Raw genomic sequence first — 23,290 nt, forward strand, 5'->3', positions numbered from 1 at the left:
GCAGTGTGGGTCCCTTATGTTTTTTCTTCAACAAGTTGAAGTTCTTTAACGAGTGTTTACTCCACGTGTATTTTTTCTTAATTCAACACCCTATTACATTGGTTTAAGCTGTTGAATTATTTATTCAACAGGTCCAATGTAGATGGTCTTAGAATTTCAATCCTAACTTCTCAACAATTATCTCATAGAAATAGAACAATTACTCACGTTCAACAATCTACACAAAGTTTTTCACTTGATCAACAACGAGATGAGAAAGGTCTATAAATAACAACAATTCATGCCCCGAACTGCTAAAAGGTGTTAATATTACAAGATCTAGGTCTAAGACATCAATTGCAAGTTGTCCATTTCTCTCTGATGGAACAACAATACTTGTTCTCGGCTAAAAGCTTATGGTTTTCTTACACAAAATACATTTTTAGAGGAACTAAATATTACAGTCTTAATTTGAACTAAGTTCACATGTTTATGAGCTTGCTTCTGGGAAAATCAATCACACAAAAATTAATTTACCAGTCAGAGCTTTGTTTCCGTTTTGTCCGAGTCCATTTACTTTTGTACGGCGTCTGAGATTCACCGGAGTGCGTCAGCGATTCACTGGAGTGCATCAGCGCTTTACCGGAGTGCCACAGAGAGGGTCTAAGCTTCAACGGAGTGCGTCAGAGAGGGTCTTACCTTCACTGGAATGCGTTAGCGCTTCACTAGAGTGTGTAAGAGAGGGTCAGAGCTTCACCGGAGTGCGTCTGCTGGTCACCGGAGTGTTGTGGAGTATGTCAAACCCCTAGATCTAGATCTCGTGTTTCCAAAATAAAGAAGAGTAAAATGAGGTAATCAGTTTGTACAGTGCTCAAATTCTCCTAAAAACTACCCTAGTAGCAAGAAGTGACCTACACTGTAATTAAAACTTAAAAAATGACCCTAAATGAAAAAAAAAAACCGGAGGGTTGCTGACACTTAAGCTAATCTTCAGTAAACAAAAAGTAATATTTTCTTATCTAACATTTTGATGTGTATTTCGACCACTATGTCACGGCTAAGACCCAGAGACGTAGAGACGTGTTATTGTCTTTTATTTCGTAGATGTTATTTTGTCTTTTAAGAGATGTATTTTGTGGAAGTCCTTTTGGTCCAATGGTTTGACCAATGATTCATTAATGATTCTACATCAGGAAGTCTGGGTTTCAATTCCTGAAAAAGACAGAATTATGCGAATTAAGGGAGAAAAATGCTTACAAGAGATCTGCAGCATGGCGCAATGAGTACTGTCAAGCGTGAATCCCATAGGGCGGCTCAGGTGATGCAGTCAGGCGTGAATCCTCATACGGCAGGTAGAATTGTCGACTGTAGAATCGTCTGTAATATTTCTCATAGTTGTAATAGCATAATTATCCATTGTTAAAAAAAAGATACGTATTTTCTTTCTTTCTTGTGATTGTGAAGAAGATAATATTTATTTACCATATACAGATATAAAGTATTGAATGAAAAAAATGAATAGTAAACGGATTCTTAACTTTTCGCCAGCTGTTTATCTCTTCTTCTTTTTTTTAACGCTGGATAATTACGTTATTACAACTATGAAAAATATTACAGACGATTCTGCAACCGACAATTCTACCTGCCGTATGAGGATTCACGCCTGACTGTATCACCTGAGCCGCCCTATGGGATCCACGCTTGACGGTACTCCTTGTGCCATGCTGCAGATCTCTTGTAAGCATTTTTCTCTCTTAATTCACATAATTTCGCCTTCTCCGGGTATTGAAACCCAGACCTCCTGGTGTAGAAAAATTAATGAACCCGCGCCTGTTAATCTCTTCTTGGCATGTTAAATAATCCACACTAGGTAGTAACTCGCGCCTTGCGTGGAAGGAGATTATTAATTTCTTTATTTATTAAAATAAGAAGATATTATGTTTGTTTAATCTGGATATCGGTCGGTTTTAGGTTAGTTTTTTTTGTTTTTTAATTTATTAAAATATAACCACCATTCTAAATCAATAATTATTCTGTTTATTCGGTTAAAATGCTTGAAGTTTTTAGATTTTTCAATGATAACCAAAACTTATTATTATTTGTTTGGTTTCATGCACTACAAGAAAACGTGCCCATAACAACGAACATTTACGACGAAAATATTTCGTCGTAAATTTACATGGTGTTTACAATGAAATTATGCGGAATCTAACTTTCGTCGTAAACGCCATGTAAATTTACGACGAATAGATTTCGTCGTAAACTCCATGTAAGTTTACGACGAATGTACGTGGAATGAGAAATACGTCGTAATCATTACATCGACATTACAACGAAGCTTGTTACCGTTATATTTAGGTGAAAACGTGTATTCAATGTGCTTTAAATTACCTAATTTTGTCGTAAAGTCGTTGTAAATAATATGTTAAAACCATGTAAAATCCATGTAAAATATTCCTTGTAAAATCGTTGTTATATTTCAACTACCCAACTCGAAAATTTCTCTATATATATGTCATTTCCCACAACTCTCTTCCTCACAACACACAAACGGGAGAAAAAAAAATCCGAAAAAAAAATCAGAAAAAAAAGATTTCAAAAAAAAATCTAAGAAAAAAATGGCCGGTGGCGGTAGTATTTACGAGTTACGGAGTTGGATGTATTTGCACAAAGATTCCGACGGGAGGGTGACGAACGCATTTCTGAGCGGGCTAGAGACATTCATGCACCAGGCGGGCTGTACACCGATCACACAGGAAAGCGGTAAGATGTTCTGCCCCTGTCGGAAATGCAAGAATTCAAAATTTGCACGTAGTGAAACTGTATGGAAGCATTTAGTAAACAGAGGATTTACACCACAGTACTACATTTGGTATCAACATGGAGAGGGTTATGGGGGAAATGAAGCTAGTAGTAGTAATAATAATTTTGAGGATGGTCATCATAGTGAAGAACCGAATCATTTGCATAATGAATATAATTATCATCAAGATCATGAGCAGATGGTAGATCATGATAGGGTTCAAGATATGATTAGTGATGCATTTTTAGAAACAACTACAACAATAGCTGATGGAACTGGAAATGTAGAAGAACCTAATTTGGATGCAAAAAGGTTTTATGAAATGCTAGATGCTGCAAATCAACCAATCTACACTGGTTGTAGAGAAGGTTTCTCTAAATTGTCTCTAGCAGCTAGGATGATGAATATTAAAACGGATCATAATTTACCTGAGAATTGCATGGATGCATGGGCGGAGTTGTTTAAAGAGTATTTGCCAGAAGACAACGTGTCTGCTGAATCTTATTATGAGATTCAGAAATTGGTTTATAGTCTTGGGTTGCCTTCGGAGATGATTGATGTTTGCATCGACAACTGCATGATCTACTGGAAAGAAGATGACAAGTTAGAAGATGACAAGTTAGAAGAGTGTCGATTCTGCAAAAAACCACGATTCAAACCGCAAGGCCGTGGGAGGAATAGGGTACCGTACCAAAGGATGTGGTACCTACCAATTACAGACAGATTGAAAAGATTATATCAATCTGAGAGGACTGTTGCGTCGATGAGGTGGCATGCAGAACATGTCCAGAGAGATGGTGAGGTTGCACATCCATCAGACGCAAGAGCGTGGAAACATTTCAACAAGGTACACGCAGATTTTGCTACAAATATTCGGAATGTCTATCTTGGGTTATGCACCGATGGATTTAGTCCATTTGGAATGTCTGGTAGACAATATTCTTTGTGGCCAGTCATTCTTACGCCGTACAATTTACCGCCGGATATGTGCATGGAACAAGAATTTCTATTTTTGACCATATTAATCCCTGGGCCGAAGCATCCAAAACGGTCTCTTGATGTTTTTCTTCAACCGTTGATAGAAGAGCTAAAGCAATTGTGGTCAGAAGGGGTGAGGACGTACGATTGTTCCTTGAAAAACAATTTTACGATGCGAGCAGTTCTGCTGTGGACGATAAGTGATTTCCCTGCTTATGGGATGTTGTCTGGCTGGACAACACATGGAAGATTATCTTGTCCATATTGTCTTGGATCGACGGATGCTTTTCAACTGAAGAATGGTAGGAAGAGTTGTTGGTTTGACTGTCATCGTCGCTTTCTTCCACTTGCCCATCCGTACAGAAGAAATAAGACATTGTTTCGGCACAAAAAAATTGTCAGAGACGGTCCTCCTCCATATCTCACCGGCCAGCAGATCGAAGCAGACATTGATTATTACGGAGCTCAGGAAACAGTTAAAGTTGGAGGAAATTGGCATGTTCCTGGAAATATGCCTGATGGGTATGGTGTGTCTCACAATTGGCATAAGAAGAGTATATTTTGGGAGCTACCCTATTGGAAGGATCTTCTCTTACGCCACAATCTGGATGTCATGCATATTGAGAAGAACTTTTTTGAGAACATCATGAATACATTACTTAACGTCCCTGGGAAGACAAAAGATAACAAAAAGTCAAGGATGGACTTACCTGATATTTGCTCAAGAAGTGAGTTACATATCAAGAGCAATGGAAACGTTCCTGTTCCCATCTTCCGGTTGTCATCAGAAGCCAAAACAACCTTGTTTGACTGGGTTGCATCAGAAGTTAAGTTTCCTGATGGTTATGTTTCAAATCTGTCAAGATGTGTTGAACGAGGTCAAAAGTTCTCCGGAATGAAGAGTCATGATTGTCATGTGTTTATGCAACGACTACTTCCATTTGCTTTTGCCGAGCTCCTTCCAGCAAATGTCCATGAAGCACTTGCAGGTAATTATAAAACGTTAATATATATACATATGTTATGAAATGTTATTAATTTGATTACTTTTGCAATATACAGCCATCGGCGCTTTTTTCAGAGATCTCAGCACACGTACGTTCAAGGAAGAAGTCATCGAACAACTTCATCATAACATTCCGATCATATTGTGCAACCTGGAGAAGATATTTCCTCCTTCATTTTTTGACGTCATGGAGCATCTAGTTGTCCACCTACCGTATGAAGCATTGCTTCGTGGACCTGTTCACAACGGATGGATGTATCCGTATGAGCGACAGATGAAACATTTGAAGGGGAAAGCAAGAAATCTTGCAAAGGTGGAAGGTTCAATAGTTGCGGGAAGTTTGACAGCCGAAACATCTAACTTCACATCATACTACTTTGCTCCAACTGTTCGTACGAGGAAAAGAGTTCCTAGAAGATATGATGATGGTGGAGTACCGACATCATATCCAATTGATGGTGTTCCTGACATTTTCTGCGAAATTGCACGGTTTGGTGGTAAAACGAAAGAAGTATGGTGGTCATGTGAAGAGGATAAACATAGTGCCCACACTTATATTCTGCTCAACTGCGAGGATGCAGTGACCCGTTACTTTGAAAGGTAAATATTTTTGTGAATGTTAATTATATGAATTGCAGTTAATTATGTATGACTTGATTATTTGTTTAATTTGCAGCATGTTTGTATCTCAAGTTGAAGAAGCAATACCAGGAATATCTGCAACTGATGTGGACACACGTAAAGATAAGCACTTTGTCAAGTGGTTAAAATCACAGGTACGTAATATATCTCATACATTGATTAATTAAGTAAGTGTTTTGATACTTCAATATTAATTAAGAATAACTGCTTTTTGCAGGTTGATTATGACGATCCTTATTATCCCGTATGGTTTCACGAATTGGTTCAAGGTCCAGTTGCAAAGGTCACCACATCACCTATGTATTTCACACGAGGATTTACCTTTCACACATACGAGTATGGGAGACATCGGGCAACGAGTAACTACGGAATATGTGTGAAAGGTGAAACGGACTTTTACGGGATCTTGCAGGAGATTATTGAAGTGGAATTTCCGGGGTTATTGAAGCTAAAATGCGTCCTCTTCAAATGTGAATGGTTCGATCCTGTTGTGAACCGAGGGATTCGGTATAACAAATTTGGTGTTGTGGATGTCAATTTTGGGAGAAGATACAACAAATTTGAGCCTTTCATTTTAGCTTCACAAGCCGAGCAAGTAAGCTTCCTTCCTTATCCTCGGCTTCGAACTTCCGGGATAAACTGGTTAGCTGCTATCAAAATTACACCTCGTGGACGCATTGTCGCTGGAGAAGAACCGCCCTTGCAAGAAGAAGACGCTATCAATGAAGTTGAGGTACCAGAACAACCAACTGATGAAATCCTTTTGATCGACCCGCAAAACTTTCAATATGAAGATATTCCCGAAGATGCGACAGATGAAGCACGTGAAGACGAGTTCGAGAGAAGCGACGATGATGATTGTAATGATAGTGATGAGAACGAAAACGATTTAGAGTGATGTAATATTGATGAGAACGAAAACGATTTAGAGTGATGTAATATATGTCTCTGATGTTGTATTTCTCTATTGTAACGTATGTTTAAAGAAATATTGTTTTTTTACCATCCTAATGTATGTGTAACAAATGTTGTTTTATATAATATGTATTTGTGTTAATTTTAAAAAAATTATTTGGAGTTTTAGGGTTTTAGAGTTTAAGTTGGAGAAAGAGCACAAAGTAGTAGAGAAGAGATATGATGTTAGATGATATGTGACTTTGGGGTTTAGGGATTTCATTCTCGGTGTTTAGGGTTAAGCGTTGTAAAATCGTCGTAAATGGTTATCTATTCCACGTAATTTCGTCGTAAATGGAAAATCGCGGGCCTGGTAACTTCGTCGTAAACGTGGGCCTTGTAAATTCGTCGTAAACCGATGTTTCGACGTAATTTCGTCGTAAATCGAAAAACGCGGGCCTGGTAACTTCGTCGTAAATGAAAAAACGCGGGCCTGGTAACTTCGTCGTAATATTACGTCGCGTTTACGACGAAACATTTTCTATATATTGGGTCGCCGAGACGAGGCTGTCTCGTCCATTCCTCCCAAACTCCTCTCCTCTCCCTTTAAGGTACATTCTCTTTCCTCCTTTTTTTTTTTTAAAGTTAGTTTAGGTTATTAATTAGTTAGGTAATTAGTTTAGGTGATTATTTAGATAATTAGTTTAGGTGATTAGTTAGATGACGGAATCCTATAGTTTAGGTGATTAGTTAGGTAACATAATAATTTTTTAATTATGTAGTCATAATTGATTAAATTTATTTAAATTTTTTTTAGATGGCTCCTAGAAGGAAACCAGCAGCACCTACTTATGCCCAGTTGTTTGGCGATGGTTCCGGTACATCTTCTTCCGGTCCATCGTCTTCCGATGCAGTTCCAGACTCTCAGACTTCTCAGAGAGTTTTTTCGAGTCCTCCTCTTCCACCGCAGATGCCTCCACCTCCTCCTCCAGCGGCTGCACCTGAGCCTGTCCCAGAAGGTGCAGTTCATCCGGATTTGCGTGTGCCTTCATATGCTCCCTTCGCGAGATATACGGTGGAGGATTTGCTTGCCCAGCCTGGACGGGAGGGTTTGGATGTTCTAGACCCCGATAGACCCCGAGGAACTTATTGGTAAGTTATTAATTTTTATTACTTTAAAATTTAATTAATTTTTATTTTGTAACGGTTAAATTGTTTTTTTTTCAGGTTTGGGGCTAACAACCGTGTTAGCCGGAGCGTTTCGGCGACGATTAAGGGTTACTACGACGGGGCATACCCGAACTGGAGCAAGACACCAAATCACGTTAAGATCACGTGGTTTAAATGTTTTGCGGTAAGATTTTTAAATTTAATTAAATTTTCACTTTTAAATATATATATATTTTTAATATTTATTATTAATTGTAATTTTTTCAAAATATTTATGTTTCAGCAAAAGTGGCATTGGTCTTTGGGAATCACCGAGAGGGTGAAGGCGGAATTCGTTGCAAAGGCAAAGATACGCCTCTGCAACACAGTCTCTGATTGGAAGGACAAGTGGGAGATCTACGGGTATGAGGGAAAGCCCACTGAGCTCACGACGGATGTGTGGGATGGCCTCATCGCCTATTGGGAGCACCCCTCTTCGATCAAAAAGGCCAATTCGTGCTCGGCTTCTCGAAGGACGAAGGATAAAGATGGTCATTTGCCCATGCTTCACAGAACCGGACAAAAACCTCATGCAGGAGTCCGTCTAGAAGCTGTAAGTTTTGTTTTAAATATATATTTTAAAATATTCAATTAATATAATTTATAATATTTAATTTAATTTTTTTTTTGTAGTTCGAGAAGACGGGAGTCTTACCTTCTCTGTCTGACCTATTCAAGATGACTCACGCCACATCCGACGGAGTTTTTGTGGATCCTGCATCTGAGAAACTCTTCCGAACAGTGGCTGGTCGGATTGAAGAACGGGAGACGCAACTAACCCAGGAGTCTCCCGATGGATTACCAGTCACATTGTCCACCGAAGAGGTCGACAGAATCTTCGAAGAGGTAACTTAAAATTTTTGTTTACATTATTTTAAATATTTTAACATAATTAACTATATTAATATATGTTTTGATTTTATAGGTGGCTCCTAAAAAGAAGGGACGGATAGTCGGTATAGGCTCTGTTAACGAAGTTGCAAGGGCAACTTCGTCATACACTTCGAGACGGGATGAAGAGACTGCTCAGATGAAGGCTCAAATGGATAGCCAGAAGGCTCAAATGGATAGCCAGCAGGTTCGTTTAGACTCTCTTGAGGATTTGCTAGACGTGATGGCCGTGGGAAACCCGGTTATGCAGAGAATGTTGAGTGAGAGACGAGCCGCTCTTGGAATGCCACCACGAGATCCCCAAGAGTCCGATCCAACCCGTCAACAGCCGAGCAACCCCACCAACTACTTCGACAATATGTAGTTTTTTTTATTTTTCTGTTTGTATTATGAATTTAAATATTATTGTATGACTTTTTAAAATATGTTTTCCAATTTCATATTTCGTTTTAAAATTTAAATTATTTTAAATTCTTAATATTAAATATAAATTAAAATCTATTATATACTAATTAATAATAATATAATAAGAAACGATGTAAACTCCTCGTAAACATTACATGGAGTTTACATCGAATGTTTACGAGTGATTAACATCGAAATATTTACGACGGTTTTACATCGAAATGTTTACGAGTGATTTACAACGAAAGTATTTACGTGTGCTTTACATCGAAATAATTACGTGGGCTTTACGACGAAGACTTACGTGGCGTTTACGACGAATCTTTTCCCTGCGCTTTACGAGGAATATATTTCGTCGTAAACGTAACGAGTCGTTTACGATGAAACCTCCGTTACGACGGACGTTTAACAACGAAACGTCTTTCGACGTTAATTCGTCGTAACACCCCGTTTACGACGAATTTACAACGAATACTGCCCTAGTAAAAAATATGTTTTCTTGTAGTGATGTTATATGAATTTTAGACTGTCCTGATGTCAAACTAATGGTTTCATATTATAATTTCTAAATGTATGAAAAATTAAATCAAATCTAGATAATAGTTGAAGAAAAAAGAAAAGAAAATTATTAAGACAAATCATTTCATTACAATTTGGTCGATGGTGAATGGAAACATTACAAAAAGAATATTTCAACTTGCAAGAGAATTAGAATACTTACTTTTAGTGAATATTTAGTTATATGAGTGCTTATGTCAATGTGCACATCTATGTAGGGCTGTGCAAAATATCCGTAAATTTGATTTGATTCGTTATCTTTTCGATTCTAACAAAAAATTTGGATATCTGTAATCTGGATATATGGGCGATAGAAACGTACTTTAACCTAGATCAAAACCAATAAACCATGCAAGCCTATAGAAATTAGAAACCGCTACCAAATTAGAGACGAAGGAATACTTTTTTCCTTAACTGTAATAGTAACGTACACACTTGTATGGGCTTTGTATCTGCCCAAGAAAATGACTTTTTCTTGGGTTCACCCCCTAGGGTGAACCTTTAGGTTCACCAACCAATAAAAAATTGTCATTTTAGATCTAGTATCTTTTAATTAAGGAAACAAAATAACTTGCCAAATTATATTATGCTTTTAAAATAAAAAATAAAAAATTAAATAAATAAAAATAACAATAGTTCTAAAAAAAGATTATTTAAAAAAAATATTTATTTTTAAGATTTAGAGTTTAGTGTTTAAGATTTATAATTTAGAATTTATCCAAATGTTTAGTGTTTTTCCAAGGGTTTAGAGTTTACCTAAGGGTTTAGGGTTTACCCAAGGGTTTAGGGTTTACCCAAGAGTTTAAGGTTTTCCCAAGGGTTTAGGGTTTAGGATTAGAGTTTAGGGTTTAGTGTTTTGTTGACAACATGTTTAGTGTTTTTCCAAGGGTTTAGGGGTTTACCCAAGGATTTAGGGTTTACCCAAGGATTTAGGGTTTAGGATTTGAGTTTAGGGTTTAGTATTAGAGTTTAGGGTTTAGTGTTTTGTTGACAACATTTTTTTTTTTGAATTCGTTTTTTATATATTATTTTTATTTATTTTTAAATTTTATTTTGAAAAAAATAATATAATTTGCCAAGTTATTTGGTTTCCTTAATTAAAAGATACTAGATTTAAAATGATAATTTTCTATTGGTTGGTGAACCTTTAGGGAGTGAACCCAAGAATAACTCAAAGAAAATAATGCAAGTTTTTAACTGTTTTCAGAAGACGAAGGTAGCTTTTAGAGTCTACAACAAACCAGAAATAAAAAAACTAGACATGTAACAACTTGTTCAATGTATATACATTAGATTTAATAGTGGGAATAAATCGATCCATGATTTGCAGAATCTTCAATATAATACATAATAAAGAGCTCTATATATCCAAAGACATGTATTTACATTGGGTGGGTATATGCTTTTCGGACCAAAAAGCCTACTTCAGCAATATCCCATTGACACTGACGACTTAACACATTCTAACACTCATTTCTTCTTTTGAAAGCAATAGAAATAATGGGCCAAAAATATTTAAGCGACCCTCCTTTTCTTCTATTAAGAAAAATGTATATTTGATACAAAATTCACACAGGACTTTCTTCTTGACTAATAAGCAATGGAACTTTGTATTCATCTTCTTCTTGATGATAGATAGTTTTGATGGGTTTTCTTTCTTCCTTTGGATTTTGTTTTTCTTCGGTTTCCTTCAATTGTCCCCAAGAAACTGTGTAATATCCAACGCCACCTATGGCTGCTCCTAACACACTGCATACACATGCACCAAACATATACTCGATACTCAAGCAGGGTAACTATATGCAAATAAATTATGACGATTAGTAAAGAATCTTTTAACGAATTACCTGCCGTAGTGAAGACTGTTGACGAAGAAGCTGGTGCCAAAGAGTGTTGCCCAAAAGATACCAAATGGTTTGAATAATGGTACATAATATGGTCCTTTCATTTGGGTGCACTTTACGTGTACGCTTGTTCGTATCACACTTCCGAATATTCCCTGTTTTTATTACAAATCATGATAGGTTACTTAGCTATACGGATACTAGGTTTTTTTTTTGTACATAATTGTGCCTAAATTTGATTACCGTGGCGATAATGAGAAAAAGATCGAAGTTAGGTTCGATCTTCCATGCACTTAGGTCTCTTTCCATATACAACGAGAAGAATAGACATTGAACCGTTCCGACTATGCTGTAAAACGAAGCCACTTTCATAACGTGTGGATACTTTTTGACCGTCCCTGTCTGCCAAAAGATTAAAAAGAATTATAATCATAATTGAATAAAATGCATACATATGGTTTATATTATTGTTGAAAGTACCTGAACAACATTGAATAGGGAGACAGAAAAAACAGCTGCGGCCAAAAAGATACAACCAAGGAACCAATTATCGGGAAGATTGTAGTAGATGAAGAGTTTAGGGATTGATTTAAGAAGGCGATCTGGGGAAGGAGATGAAGCTGGTCTTATGAAGGGACCTTTGTATAATTCTTCAACAAATGCTCCGCTTAATGAAATTATAGTTCCCATCACTTTAGCCCTCGTGCTCGTGTTTCTCAAGTCCAATTTGCTCCTTCTATATGAGCATACATAGTTATTTGAAAATCTTCACATCTAATTAATATGCAGATTGTGAAATGGTGATGATAGATGGCTTACCCGAGAATAAGATTGAGCAAGAAGGAGAATGAAGGAATGAGTAATCCCATTGCGCATACCGCTATGGGTGAACTGAAGCTTAGTCCCACGAATGCCAAGTTTTGGAAAAGAAATACCCTTCACATATAAAAATAATATTTCAGTGTATATAATCAGTGTACGTGTACATGCATGAATAACAAGCTAATTAGTACGTTAAAAATTCATGCAGGTGCAGTACGTGTGTGCTAACAAGAGGGCAAACTAATTAGACACAACGTCATGCAATTTTTATTTATTTTATATTAATTATACAAATAAAACATGGTGTGCGATGTATGCCGCTCGCAAGGAAACGTCACGATGTTGTAGATTATCCCCGGTTTCTTAATTGGAATTCTTAACTTCGGCTAATAAACGGTTCTTAGTTTGCCGAAAAACTATAACTAATTAGCTTGTTATTCATAACTTTAACTAAGAAAATCTATGAATTATATCTTAAGTAAGAGATATCTCTTAGCCGAAAAATTGTAAAAAAAAATGTCTCTTAGCCGAAAAATTGTAAAAAAAAATGTAAGAAACTTGTTGTTTATAATTTTGTCCATTTTCGATAGATGACGTGGAAAACCCATGTCATATAATAATAAAATATTAATCAAAACATTTTGTGGTTGATACGTCTACAGAGTATCACAACACGGACCTTGTATTATTCTTTTGGTTTAGGACCTCCTATTAGTAAGGAAAACATTGGGGAAAAGTCTGACTCCTAAAATCTATATTCACAAGAAAATATTCAATAATAAAGCGAGATGATGTACTCACCCGGTGAAACCAAGAAAGAAAACACGAACGACGAGTGGCCAAGAAAAGATGGACTCTTCAGTTCTGCAAGAATGTCAAAATATAACAAAACCAGAACATGAGTCACGACTGATGAGTGAAAACATATTATGCTTATAAATTATGTGGATCAAGTAGACCGACCTATCATTTCGGTGGAAGAACAAAGAAAATGGAAGAAGAAGAATAGATCCCAAAGCGTTTGTGTAAACAACGAACACAAAAGGACTCATCCCTCCTGTTAAAGCCGTTTTCGCCATTATCGTTAGAGCAATTGTGCATGCCTCCATTATCACCATTGCCATAAACGGCACAAACTCTTGCTTTCTAACCTTCACCTCCATCTCTCTACCTCTACACTTTTAAATTAAACAAACGGCACGACGTCCAAGGATCTAGGGAAATATAGATTTTCAATGCTATTGGAAAAGATACATGTGGAGAAAGAAGGAGAGAGAAAGAGAGGTGAAGAAGATTTTCAATGCTATTGGAAAAGATACGGAATTATTGGTTTAATTTCTCCAATGATATATAGAAGGTGGAATTGTCGTACATGTTTTATTTATTTATCAATATCTATTTTCAGATAATAACCTTTCACATAGAGGTGAGGCTACTTTACATACGTGACGAAGCTACACGAGCGTCTCCACAATTGCACTAAGGGTAAGATGTTTACGTCATATTACTTTTTATTTTTTATCGGCATGTGTTTAAACATAAATCCAAATAGTGTGAAGCTATCTAAATATTTTATTTATGTATTTACGTCGCGTTTCGTCCTATAACGTATCAAGAGACCATGGTTTACATAGAACGTACGTGGGTTCTCCTAATATATCGCCAGACTTAATTATTATCATACGCCAACTGATCAGCGATATGATTAAAATGGAGACCAAATCGTTGTTTATTCCTAATACCCTGAGTTTTTTATATACCCTGAGTATGGAAATGAACATATATAATAAAACATGTACATGAGAGAGAATCGTGGGTTCGAACCCCACGGTGGGCGTCAAAAAAAAAAAGGTGAGAGAGAGAGAGGGAGAGAGATAGAGAGAGAGGTGAAAGAGAATCGCACTCAAATCTCTCTCCCCAAACAAAACTTTCTCTCGCCGTCTCTTTCCCTTCTAGTTTTGGTGGCCGGCGGCCTCTCCGCCGTCCAGTCGCCCCCCCCCCCTTTTTCATGGTTCTATTACTTTGCCTCTTACCACTACAAGAAAAGTTGGATATTGCAACACAATTTTGCAACTTTTATTTTTTGTTAAAAAATTTGCAAAAATTTTTGCAAATTTTTTGCAATAATGACCATACATCACAATTTAGTCACAATTTTATTGCAAAATCATAACAAAATCTTTTTGTTGCAAATTATGTTGCTAAATTGCAATATTTTTATAACATATGAACATATGTTGTAAATTTATGAGAATTATTCAACGATAACGAGTTCACGTTTTTTAGCGTTAAAAACATGTCACAAAAATGTAACGATTAAGAAGAACTCTTATGACAATTGTGAAATTATATATTTTTGATTTTTAACTCTTAATAACCGTGGTTGGTTTCATTTTATTTGGTTCAGGTGTCAACAAAAACATTTGCCATAAAACTAATTAGTTTTGGCCTGATATACCATTAAGTTTTCTTATCAACCTAAGTATGATTTAAAATTGATGAATTTTTTTTTTAGTCTAGTTTATATCTATTTGATTTATATTTATACATATTTTCATAATTATTAGGTTTTGTGCATATCCACAACTGAGAAAAAGAATATTGCATAGCCTAATTCTACGTTTGATTTTCATTCAAAATATTTAAAATAAGTACAAATATTCTAACCAAACTAATAACAACCTTTTTGATATTTCAGTTGTCTAACAGTTAAGAATCTTCTTTAGATAAGTACAAATGGATGCAAATATTCTGACGGTTAGATTTTTTTTTTACTATAATCACAATTATATTAACGCTTATACATTTATATATGTATGACATTCTGCTTTCTCTGTATCTATATATATTCCAAACTTTCTCTGGAACACAAACTAAAACATAACCCAAATACCTATCTATAATTATAAGCCACACACATACATTTCTATATTTAGTATTAGCATTTTCAATTTCACTGGACGAGTTGTGTTTGTTTGTATAGGTTCTCACAGACATGTGTTTTAGCTTTTGCTGGAGTCAGATTATTTCAGTTAATTTGTTGTATGTTTCGTAGTCAAATAGTCTGTGAGATCCGACGGTAGCTAGGTTTGAGTAGAAAATACCAGGTATGTCTCTGAGGAATTATAATTATTTCTTTTGACTGCCTTATAAATTTGTTTTCTTAACTACATTCTTCTTATGTTCAACAGTCATTCTAATCAATGGTGGATTTTCTGCTATTTTCCCAGAGAAGCACACATCAAAAAGGATATATAGAAGCCTGAAGAAATAGAGAAAATCAGTCACAAAAAAAAATAGAGAAAATAGTGAAAAGTATTTTTTCCTCACAATCGCTTGGTGTAAAAAACATTCTCTCATTTTTGTATTTTATATTTATTTACTGTGAATTTTGTAAAAAGTTATTATAATTTGTTGGGTGGTTTCGTCTTTGATTGCTAAAGATATAGTTATTTTAATTGTTACAAAATTTATCTAATAATCAGTTTAATGAGTTTTGTTCAAATAACCAGCTTATTATTATTTTAATTAATCAAGTAGAAAATATTAAAACCAAAAAATATACCGTGAAAAGAAAACCAATGCACATTACAAAAAAAAACAATTCAACCATACATTGCATCGTTGCATTGGACTAGACATTGTCGTGATAATTTAATAAGCTAATGGTTGCATATAATATTTTAAAACATTTTTGTTTTGATTATTGGTTACAATAGTTGTTAGAAATTTGCAATAGTGATTGCTATATGTGTTTGGTAGCAATGATTTACAACGACGTGGAGTAGCAAATTAGATGTTGTAATTTTGCTTTAAATTTACTACACCATTGTCATCATATTAATGCAACAAATATAACGAGAACATAATTTATCGCAAATTTTGCAATACTCATGCAACAAATATGATTTTGCAACAGTCAATAAGCAACAAGATAAAATTTGTTGAGACTTCGTTACAATTTCTATGTTTGCAACAATATACTGATTTTTTGCAATAATTTTTTATGTGTTGCAATACTATTATTTTCTTGTAGTGTACCCTGTTTAATTTGCTCATCGATCCTCTCAACCCTCTTTGCTAACATCTATGGATTTTCACCGGATTGCGGCTGGATCCGGTGAATTTAAACGGACGCCGTGTGTGTACTCGGCCTCTCTGTAGTGTCGGCGAGGCTATGAAGGATTGTAGGCTCTCAGGAAGTGTCGATTTGGTGGTAGATCTGGTGCTAGGGTTTCGTTGAATCTGGGTCAGGTTTAAATCGCGGTGAAACGTTGGAGTCGTTGTTCGTCGCAACAGTAGCTACTCAAGCTTTGCTTTCCTCCTCCTCTCTCCATCTTCCTCCTATTCGTTCACTCCGTTAGAACTTCCCCATCTAGATCTCAGGTCTGTGATGAAAAGGCGCTCAGAGGCAGTCACTGGGGACTTCTATTTGGTCTTCTTCCTACAACATCGAGCATGGCGGCTGTCCCAGTTGCATGTTGATCGGAGTTGATCGCCATCAGCTCCTCTGTGCTTCTCTGTTCCAGAAGAAGTGTCACCGTAGATGTGCCCTGCCTTATCCTTGTTCAGATGCTAGAAATCTTTTGAGTTCTCAGCTCGTGGGAAGGGACCGGTGTCAAGAGCCATAAAACCGCCGCTTCCTTCCGCTTGCGTTTGCTCTGTTTTTTAACTGATGGCGTCTCCTCTTCGGTTGAGGGCTTACAGGTTGTAGCAATGGTGATCTCTGGAGTTGCTTCGGCGTCTGGAGTGGACTCCTCCGGGTGATGGCCGGACCGGGACTTTGTCAACCCCGCTTCGCCTGCTGTCTTTTCGGGTCGCCTTCGGGATAATCTTCGGGTCCTAAGATTATTCTCCGGCTGATTTTCTCCAATGATCGTCGCTCTTGCTTTGGCTCCGGATGCAAGTTCTGCAATCGATCTACTGGAACTGTACAGATGTTTAGGAAGTAGTTTAAGTTAGGCTTTGACTAATCCTTACAGGCTTAGCTAAACCTTCATTATCGGTGAATGTCTTTTTTAGCTTTTTTTGGGGGCTTTAACAGATCCATGCTTTAATTAGCTGGTTAGATTCATATGGTTTTGATTATTTCGTAACCAATTGTATCTCCATGATTCATTATTTTGATAATGAAATTCACATACTTAACAAAACAAAAAAACATATATAACCTAGCTAGATCTGTAAATGTCATGATATAAGCATCATCTGTCCTATATGAGGCGTATTGGTTGATTCAGTGTTTGTTTTAGTAAACTTGAGGTTGAACAGAAACAGAGCTCTCATGAAGAAGATGAAGTTGAGAAGATTTGGAAATGAATGAATAGTTTCTGTTAATTGTAAAGTAAACGAGATACAAGTGTTTATATACAAACCATAAACTATCGGCCGGTACAAGCCGGTTTCAGCTAAACCACTATCTAAATGTGTAAACCACATCATCATACCTTAATAGTTTGTTTTCTTAACATATTGATTAAAAATCATTGATATTATGAAGAACAAATGATAAATCTAAACTAATGCATGGTGGTCTGGTAACTGAATAATTTACTATGATTTGAGTAACGATGGTTCAAGCGTTTCCACTTTACGATTACAATTGTGACCGACAACTTTAAACATTTTAAACAGTATAAAATTTTAACATTTTTACCAAAAAAAACATTTTAAACAGTAAATATATATATGTATACATGCATATATATATGCAAGTTTGGAGATTTATCTGGACTCTGGTTCATGAATTTTCAGTTAGTAACAATGAATCTAACTGATAGATACTCTGAACAACATAACGACTGAAAGTATGCTTAACTGAGAAACAATCTAGTGAAAAAGAAATAAAGAAAAATAGAAATTTATAAGGGTGAATTTGCGAGATATCTAAGTTTGATAGATTAATTAGGTGCAGGTCAATGATTTTGACATTATTAAGAGACTAACAAATGTGTCTCTTTTCATCCGGTTATAACCATGTCGCCAACAAGTAGACGGTGAAGGGAAGAAGGTAAGAACACGTAGGTTTAGATAGGTAAGGCCATGATTTACCGCGTACTGTGCAGATCTCAGGGTATTAAATCGACCACGTCACACACATTTCTAACCGCGTACGGTTTACTGTATTTAGTAAATATGTGGAGGATAGTAGAACAGCGACATCTTGATATATGGTGTAGTCCTTTATTTTGTTACAGTCTTTCCATTTGTGTAAGAAGTAAGAAAATACAGTGAAGAAGGTGAATGCAGTTGCAGATTTAATGCTCTGACTTTCGATAAGGTAAGCTTCAGTTAACTCCGCTTACTACCTTGATTGTACATTTATTATACCTTTTGATTTACCTACTGAAGATGGAATGGAATTACCGTTATAGATCTGAAATAGTATTCTGTTTGCTGTGGTAATTTTGCAGAAGAATGAGCCAGATAAAGTCTTGATTGTACATGGGACGTGGGTCCGTGATGCAGATAATCGGTGGATATTTGAACCTGACATAGTGTGTGCAGCTGAGCATTTCATCCAACTTAATGTGGAGATGACAATGACCGAGCTACTAACTGCAGTAAAAGAATGTATAGACATAACATCCAAAGATATCTCCATCAAACTCTCCTATCAATACCCGGAGTGGATTGCAATGGGTGATAGAGAGTTGGATACGCCTCAGTACATAACAGACGATACCGAAGTAGGTAGGTGTCTTCATCCGGATGAGGCGCGCCATTGAAGAAGTTGATCTTTATGTCCCCATCGTTTGCCATTCACCTAGTGGGAAAGAACCTCATCTACCACGCCAACGTAATGTGTGTATAGGGGGAGAGGATGGAGGTAACAACTGTATGGATGAGGAGGAGTGGCATGCTTTTGCACTCTCGGAAACTCCATTGACTATTCCACCAACAAAGAAGCATGTAGGTGGGAAAGAACAGGAGGTGCCGGAGTGTTCCGTACAGAGACCTAGAAATGGTATGCCTCAGCGACAGACTATACTACATGGTATGTGTGGAATAGAAATCAGGGAACCAGCAGAGAATAGGCGACTTGCTATGGCGAAGACAGAAGCAAGACAGAAGGGAAAGAACAAACACCCCTTAGAGGATGAAACTGATTCAGACACTGACTCCGATGAAGCGATGGTCGTCCCTGTGCTTCGTACAAGTATTCCTGAGTCAGCAAATGCATCTAGACCTGTAGCTCGGCGTCTAGTGTTCGGAATACCAGGAATTCCCAACACACAGGAGGGAGATGGTAGTTCTAGTTCGAGTACAGAGGCTCCCCTTGAGGTAGCTGACGAATTTGGTCAACACTGGGGAAAATTTGATGAAGCACTCCACGAGATGCTAAACAACCCATATACTCCAGCTCTATTTGGAAAGGATGCCCCACCAGTTTTCAACGATCGCCGGGGGACAGGTATAACAAGAAACAATGTGCCACTACGTACTATAGTTATATAGTATAGAACTATTTGAATTTGTCGAGATTAATACTTACTATACTATATCATATACTAATTACTTGTTATTGACAAAATGTAAATTTGTAGGTGTGGATACTGCCCTTGCTGACATACAGTACGAGGGGGATGACATTTACGTTGGCTGTGTCTTCAAATCCAAAACTGACTGTAAAATCAAACTAGTCATTCATGCCATGAATAGGAAGTTCCATTTTAGGACACCCTGCTCGAGTCCGGCAATGCTACTTGCCCAATGCGTGGGCATTGGATGCATGTGGCGCATGTATGCGGTTCTATTGGATGCTAGTGGGAACTTTCAAGTTCGCCAAGCAAATCTTATTCACTCATGCACCATCGATGAGCGCCGCAACTACCATAAACTGGCCACCACTCAGGTTATAGGCGAGATAATGCAATCAAGGTTTGTTGGAATTAAGTGTGGCCCAACTGCAGCAGCAATTAGGAAAATACTGTTGGATGAGTTTCATGTGAATGTATCGTATTGGAAAGCTTGGAGAGCTAGAGAGCTTGCAATGGACCATGCGATGGGTACAATGGTAGGAAGTTACTCACTTATACCCGCCTACTTAGCTCTCCTTCAGTCGTCAAATGAAGGAACGACCTGCTTCTTGGAGAGTACGGATGTCGAAGATGGGGGAACAAGATTTAAGTATTGTTTTGTTGCATAAGGGGCATCAATCTCAGGGTATCAGTTCACGCGCAAAGTGGTTGTTGTCGATGGGACATCATTGAAAGGGAAGTTTGGTGGCTGCCTACTTACAGCGTCTGCACAAGACGGAAATTTCCAAGTATTTCCTCTAGCTTTTGCGGTGGTTGATAGTGAAAACGATGATGCTTGGGAATGGTTTTTCCAGAAATTACAAAATTTTGTGTACGATGTACTGGGCTTGGTTTTCATATCAGATCGACATGCCAGTATTTACAGTGGTCTTAGAAAGGTACCTCCTATACTATACTATTTAAATTCGACTATACCATATTCTGTTAATAGTCTAACGCTTGCGGGCTCATTTTATTCATACAATATGGTAATAATTGGAGTTTTATGTTTTTGACAACCAGGTTTATCATCACGCTCATCACGTTGCATGTGTAGTCTATCTTTGGCGAAACATAAAGGCAACGTTTAAGAAAAGCAGGCTCGCAAACCTTATGTCTGCGGCTGCACGGGCATTCACGGTTGCCGAGTTTAATCAGAAGTTTATTGAGATCCAGAAAATAAACCCTGCATGTGCTGCATATTTGGTTGACATAGGTATGTCTACCAATTCTCGAATATAGTATAATTATTAAAACATAATAACTCATACCATACTATATCTTCTTCAGGTTTTGACCACTGGACTATAGCTCATTTCAAAGTCCAGCGGTACAACATGATGGACTCAAACATTGCCGAAACTTGGAACGGTGTCATTAAGGAAGCAATATCCACTTATCACTATGTTTGAATACATATGCACGACCGTTATGGGCTGGCTAGCATTGCGTAGAGCAAAAGCAAACCGAGAGTAAGGAACCCTCACACCAAATACCCGGAAATTTGTTGAGAAGAACTATGAACTGTCAACTGGTTTATCAGTACGTGATATTGGGGAGTTGGAGTTTCAAGTGCAGGACAATGCGGGAGAGTGCTTCACCGTTTTATTAGGACCTGGCAGCTGCAGTTGTATGGAATACGACTGGATTGGCATACCATGTATTCATGCTATAGCTGCTGCAACAAGGATTGGCTTCCCTTATGATGCTTTGGTGGCACCACCATACTATGTGACAACTTGGAGACAAGGATTTGTTGGAAAAATTTACCCGGTCCCATCAATCAGAGGGATAGAAATAAGGAGTGGTACTCCAAATGACCTTCTCCCACCGGCGGTGTGCAGCCCACCTGGCCGTCCAAGGAAAGTCTGCATTCTCTCCCGCGGGGAGTATAAAGTACATATTTCCTTTTGATGAATACATGAGAGTAAGGGGAGACAAACTTGGATATGTGATGACGATGATAATGAATAGAGTATTCAACATACATTACCAAATACTTGATGGTATATGACATATATAGTATATTACATGTAAATGGTATATAGGCGGGTTGTTATGGTATAGTATAAGGTACATCTTTCCTTTATATCAGTACATGAGAGTAAGGGGGAGACAAACTTGGATAGATGATAATGATGCTAATGAATAGAGTATTCAACATACATTAGCGAACACTTGATGATATATGACATATAGTAGATTACATGTAAATGGTATATAGACGGGTTGATATGGTATGGTATATTAGATATGAATTTTTGATGTTCCTTTGTCAATGACATTAGTATTGTCCTAATGTTGCATAAAGGAGGCACCTCATCCTCTAGGAAATGCAAACGTTGTGGTCGTTCAGGACACAACAAGGTGTCCTGCCGTAACCATATATAAAAAGTACGTGACTATGGAGAAGGCATATAAAAGCAGTTTGAAGCTTCTTTTTGGGAACTGGGTGAATAAGCGAAAGCCTTTGCCGTCTACGGACTGGCCCTCTAAATGAAGTATGATGGGGAAGTGAAGCAAATTTTAACTAAATACACGAATATATGCAGAGCTGTCATATATCGATGTATTTAGTATGTAAATAGTATGCTATATAAACCCTACGTGAAGCACAAAGTATGTGCAAGTTGTACGGAACATCCGCCGACCTTTTGATGTGAATATAATGATGTTTTTCTCCACTAAATATTCCAAAATGACAATATTGTAGAGGCAATCTTACTGGCCTCCGCGAGTATACAATGTATTACTATACTATTCGTATTAAATAGTATGGTAATTATAAATGTTAGAAGTACTCTAGGTGGGAAGACACAACCTATTACAAAATCACGAACCTAGTCATAGATAAAGAATTAAACCCTAATATGGATAACTAAACACTAATATTGAAATGTGAATCCACTCCTCGTACGTTGTACCGTTGGGTTAGTTAATCAGGACGACGCTGAGTAGTATGGATTACTTAAATGCTTTGTTAATTTTGTACAACCTGGTGAAAACACTGGTAATGCTAAAAGAACATATAGTGAAACTAAACCCTACAACTCTAGTTAAATCATAAACCAAAGAGAAATTATTAATACACATCCCAGCCGGTGAAGCCCGCAAGTATAGCGCGATATACTATTCTATATAACATATATAGTATAGATGTTGTAAAGGGTTGAAATATGTTGGGTTCATATTGATAACTAAACCCTAATATGGATAACTAAACCCTAATATGGATATGTGAACCCAGATTTCCCACATAATAAATATGGGAATAATTAACCCACATCGTAGAAGAAAAACAAGTGTCCCTCATTAAACCTTAATATGGATAACTAAACACTAATATGGATTTGTGAACACACATAAACCACATCCTAGAAGAAAACCAGTGTCCTGCATTAAACCCTAATATGGATAAATAAATCATAATATGGAAAATTAAACCCTAATATGGATAACTAAACCCTAATATGGATATGTGAACCCACATACACGACATAATAACTATGGAAATAGTTAACCCACATCTTAGAAGAAAACAAGTGTCCTTCACTCAATACTATACTATTTAATGGAGATAGAATAGTTTCACATACTATGGACAACTAAACCCTAATATGGATAAGTAAACCCTAATATGAAGATGTGAACCCACATAAACCACATAATAACTATGAAAATAGTTAACCCACATCATAGAAGAAAACAAGTGTCCCTCATTAAACCCTAATATGGATAA

The 23,290-nt window shown here is 36.9% G+C and overlaps 1 protein-coding gene across 1 annotated transcript; it reads right to left on the reverse strand.

The window, feature by feature from the left end:
* Nucleotides 1–10,706: 10,706 nt before the first annotated feature.
* LOC106381160 (WAT1-related protein At1g70260) lies at nt 10,707–13,380 on the reverse strand. The gene is made up of 7 exons (XM_013821027.3): nt 12,995–13,380; nt 12,833–12,895; nt 12,029–12,145; nt 11,690–11,945; nt 11,453–11,611; nt 11,213–11,364; nt 10,707–11,114 (listed from the first exon to the last, which is right to left on the reverse strand). Exons 1-7 carry the CDS (start codon nt 13,192–13,194, stop codon nt 10,934–10,936), a joined length of 1,128 nt encoding a protein of 375 aa, XP_013676481.1. The 5' UTR covers nt 13,195–13,380; the 3' UTR covers nt 10,707–10,933.
* Nucleotides 13,381–23,290: the final 9,910 nt, after the last annotated feature.

The sequence above is a fragment of the Brassica napus genome, chromosome C2 (assembly GCF_020379485.1).
Source record: "Brassica napus cultivar Da-Ae chromosome C2, Da-Ae, whole genome shotgun sequence".
NCBI lineage: Eukaryota > Viridiplantae > Streptophyta > Magnoliopsida > Brassicales > Brassicaceae > Brassica > Brassica napus.

Excerpts from the sequence above, each read along its gene's own strand:
- LOC106381160 (XM_013821027.3), bottom strand. The coding sequence starts at position 13,194 with ATGGAGGTGAAGGTTAGAAAGCAAGAGTTTGTGCCGTTTATGGCAATG. Across the intron at positions 11,365-11,452 it reads TTTTTCTCATTATCGCCACG|GGAATATTCGGAAGTGTGAT; the intron begins GTAATCAAATTT and ends TAATAAAAACAG. Across the intron at positions 11,115-11,212 it reads AACAGTCTTCACTACGGCAG|TGTGTTAGGAGCAGCCATAG; the intron begins GTAATTCGTTAA and ends ATGTGTATGCAG.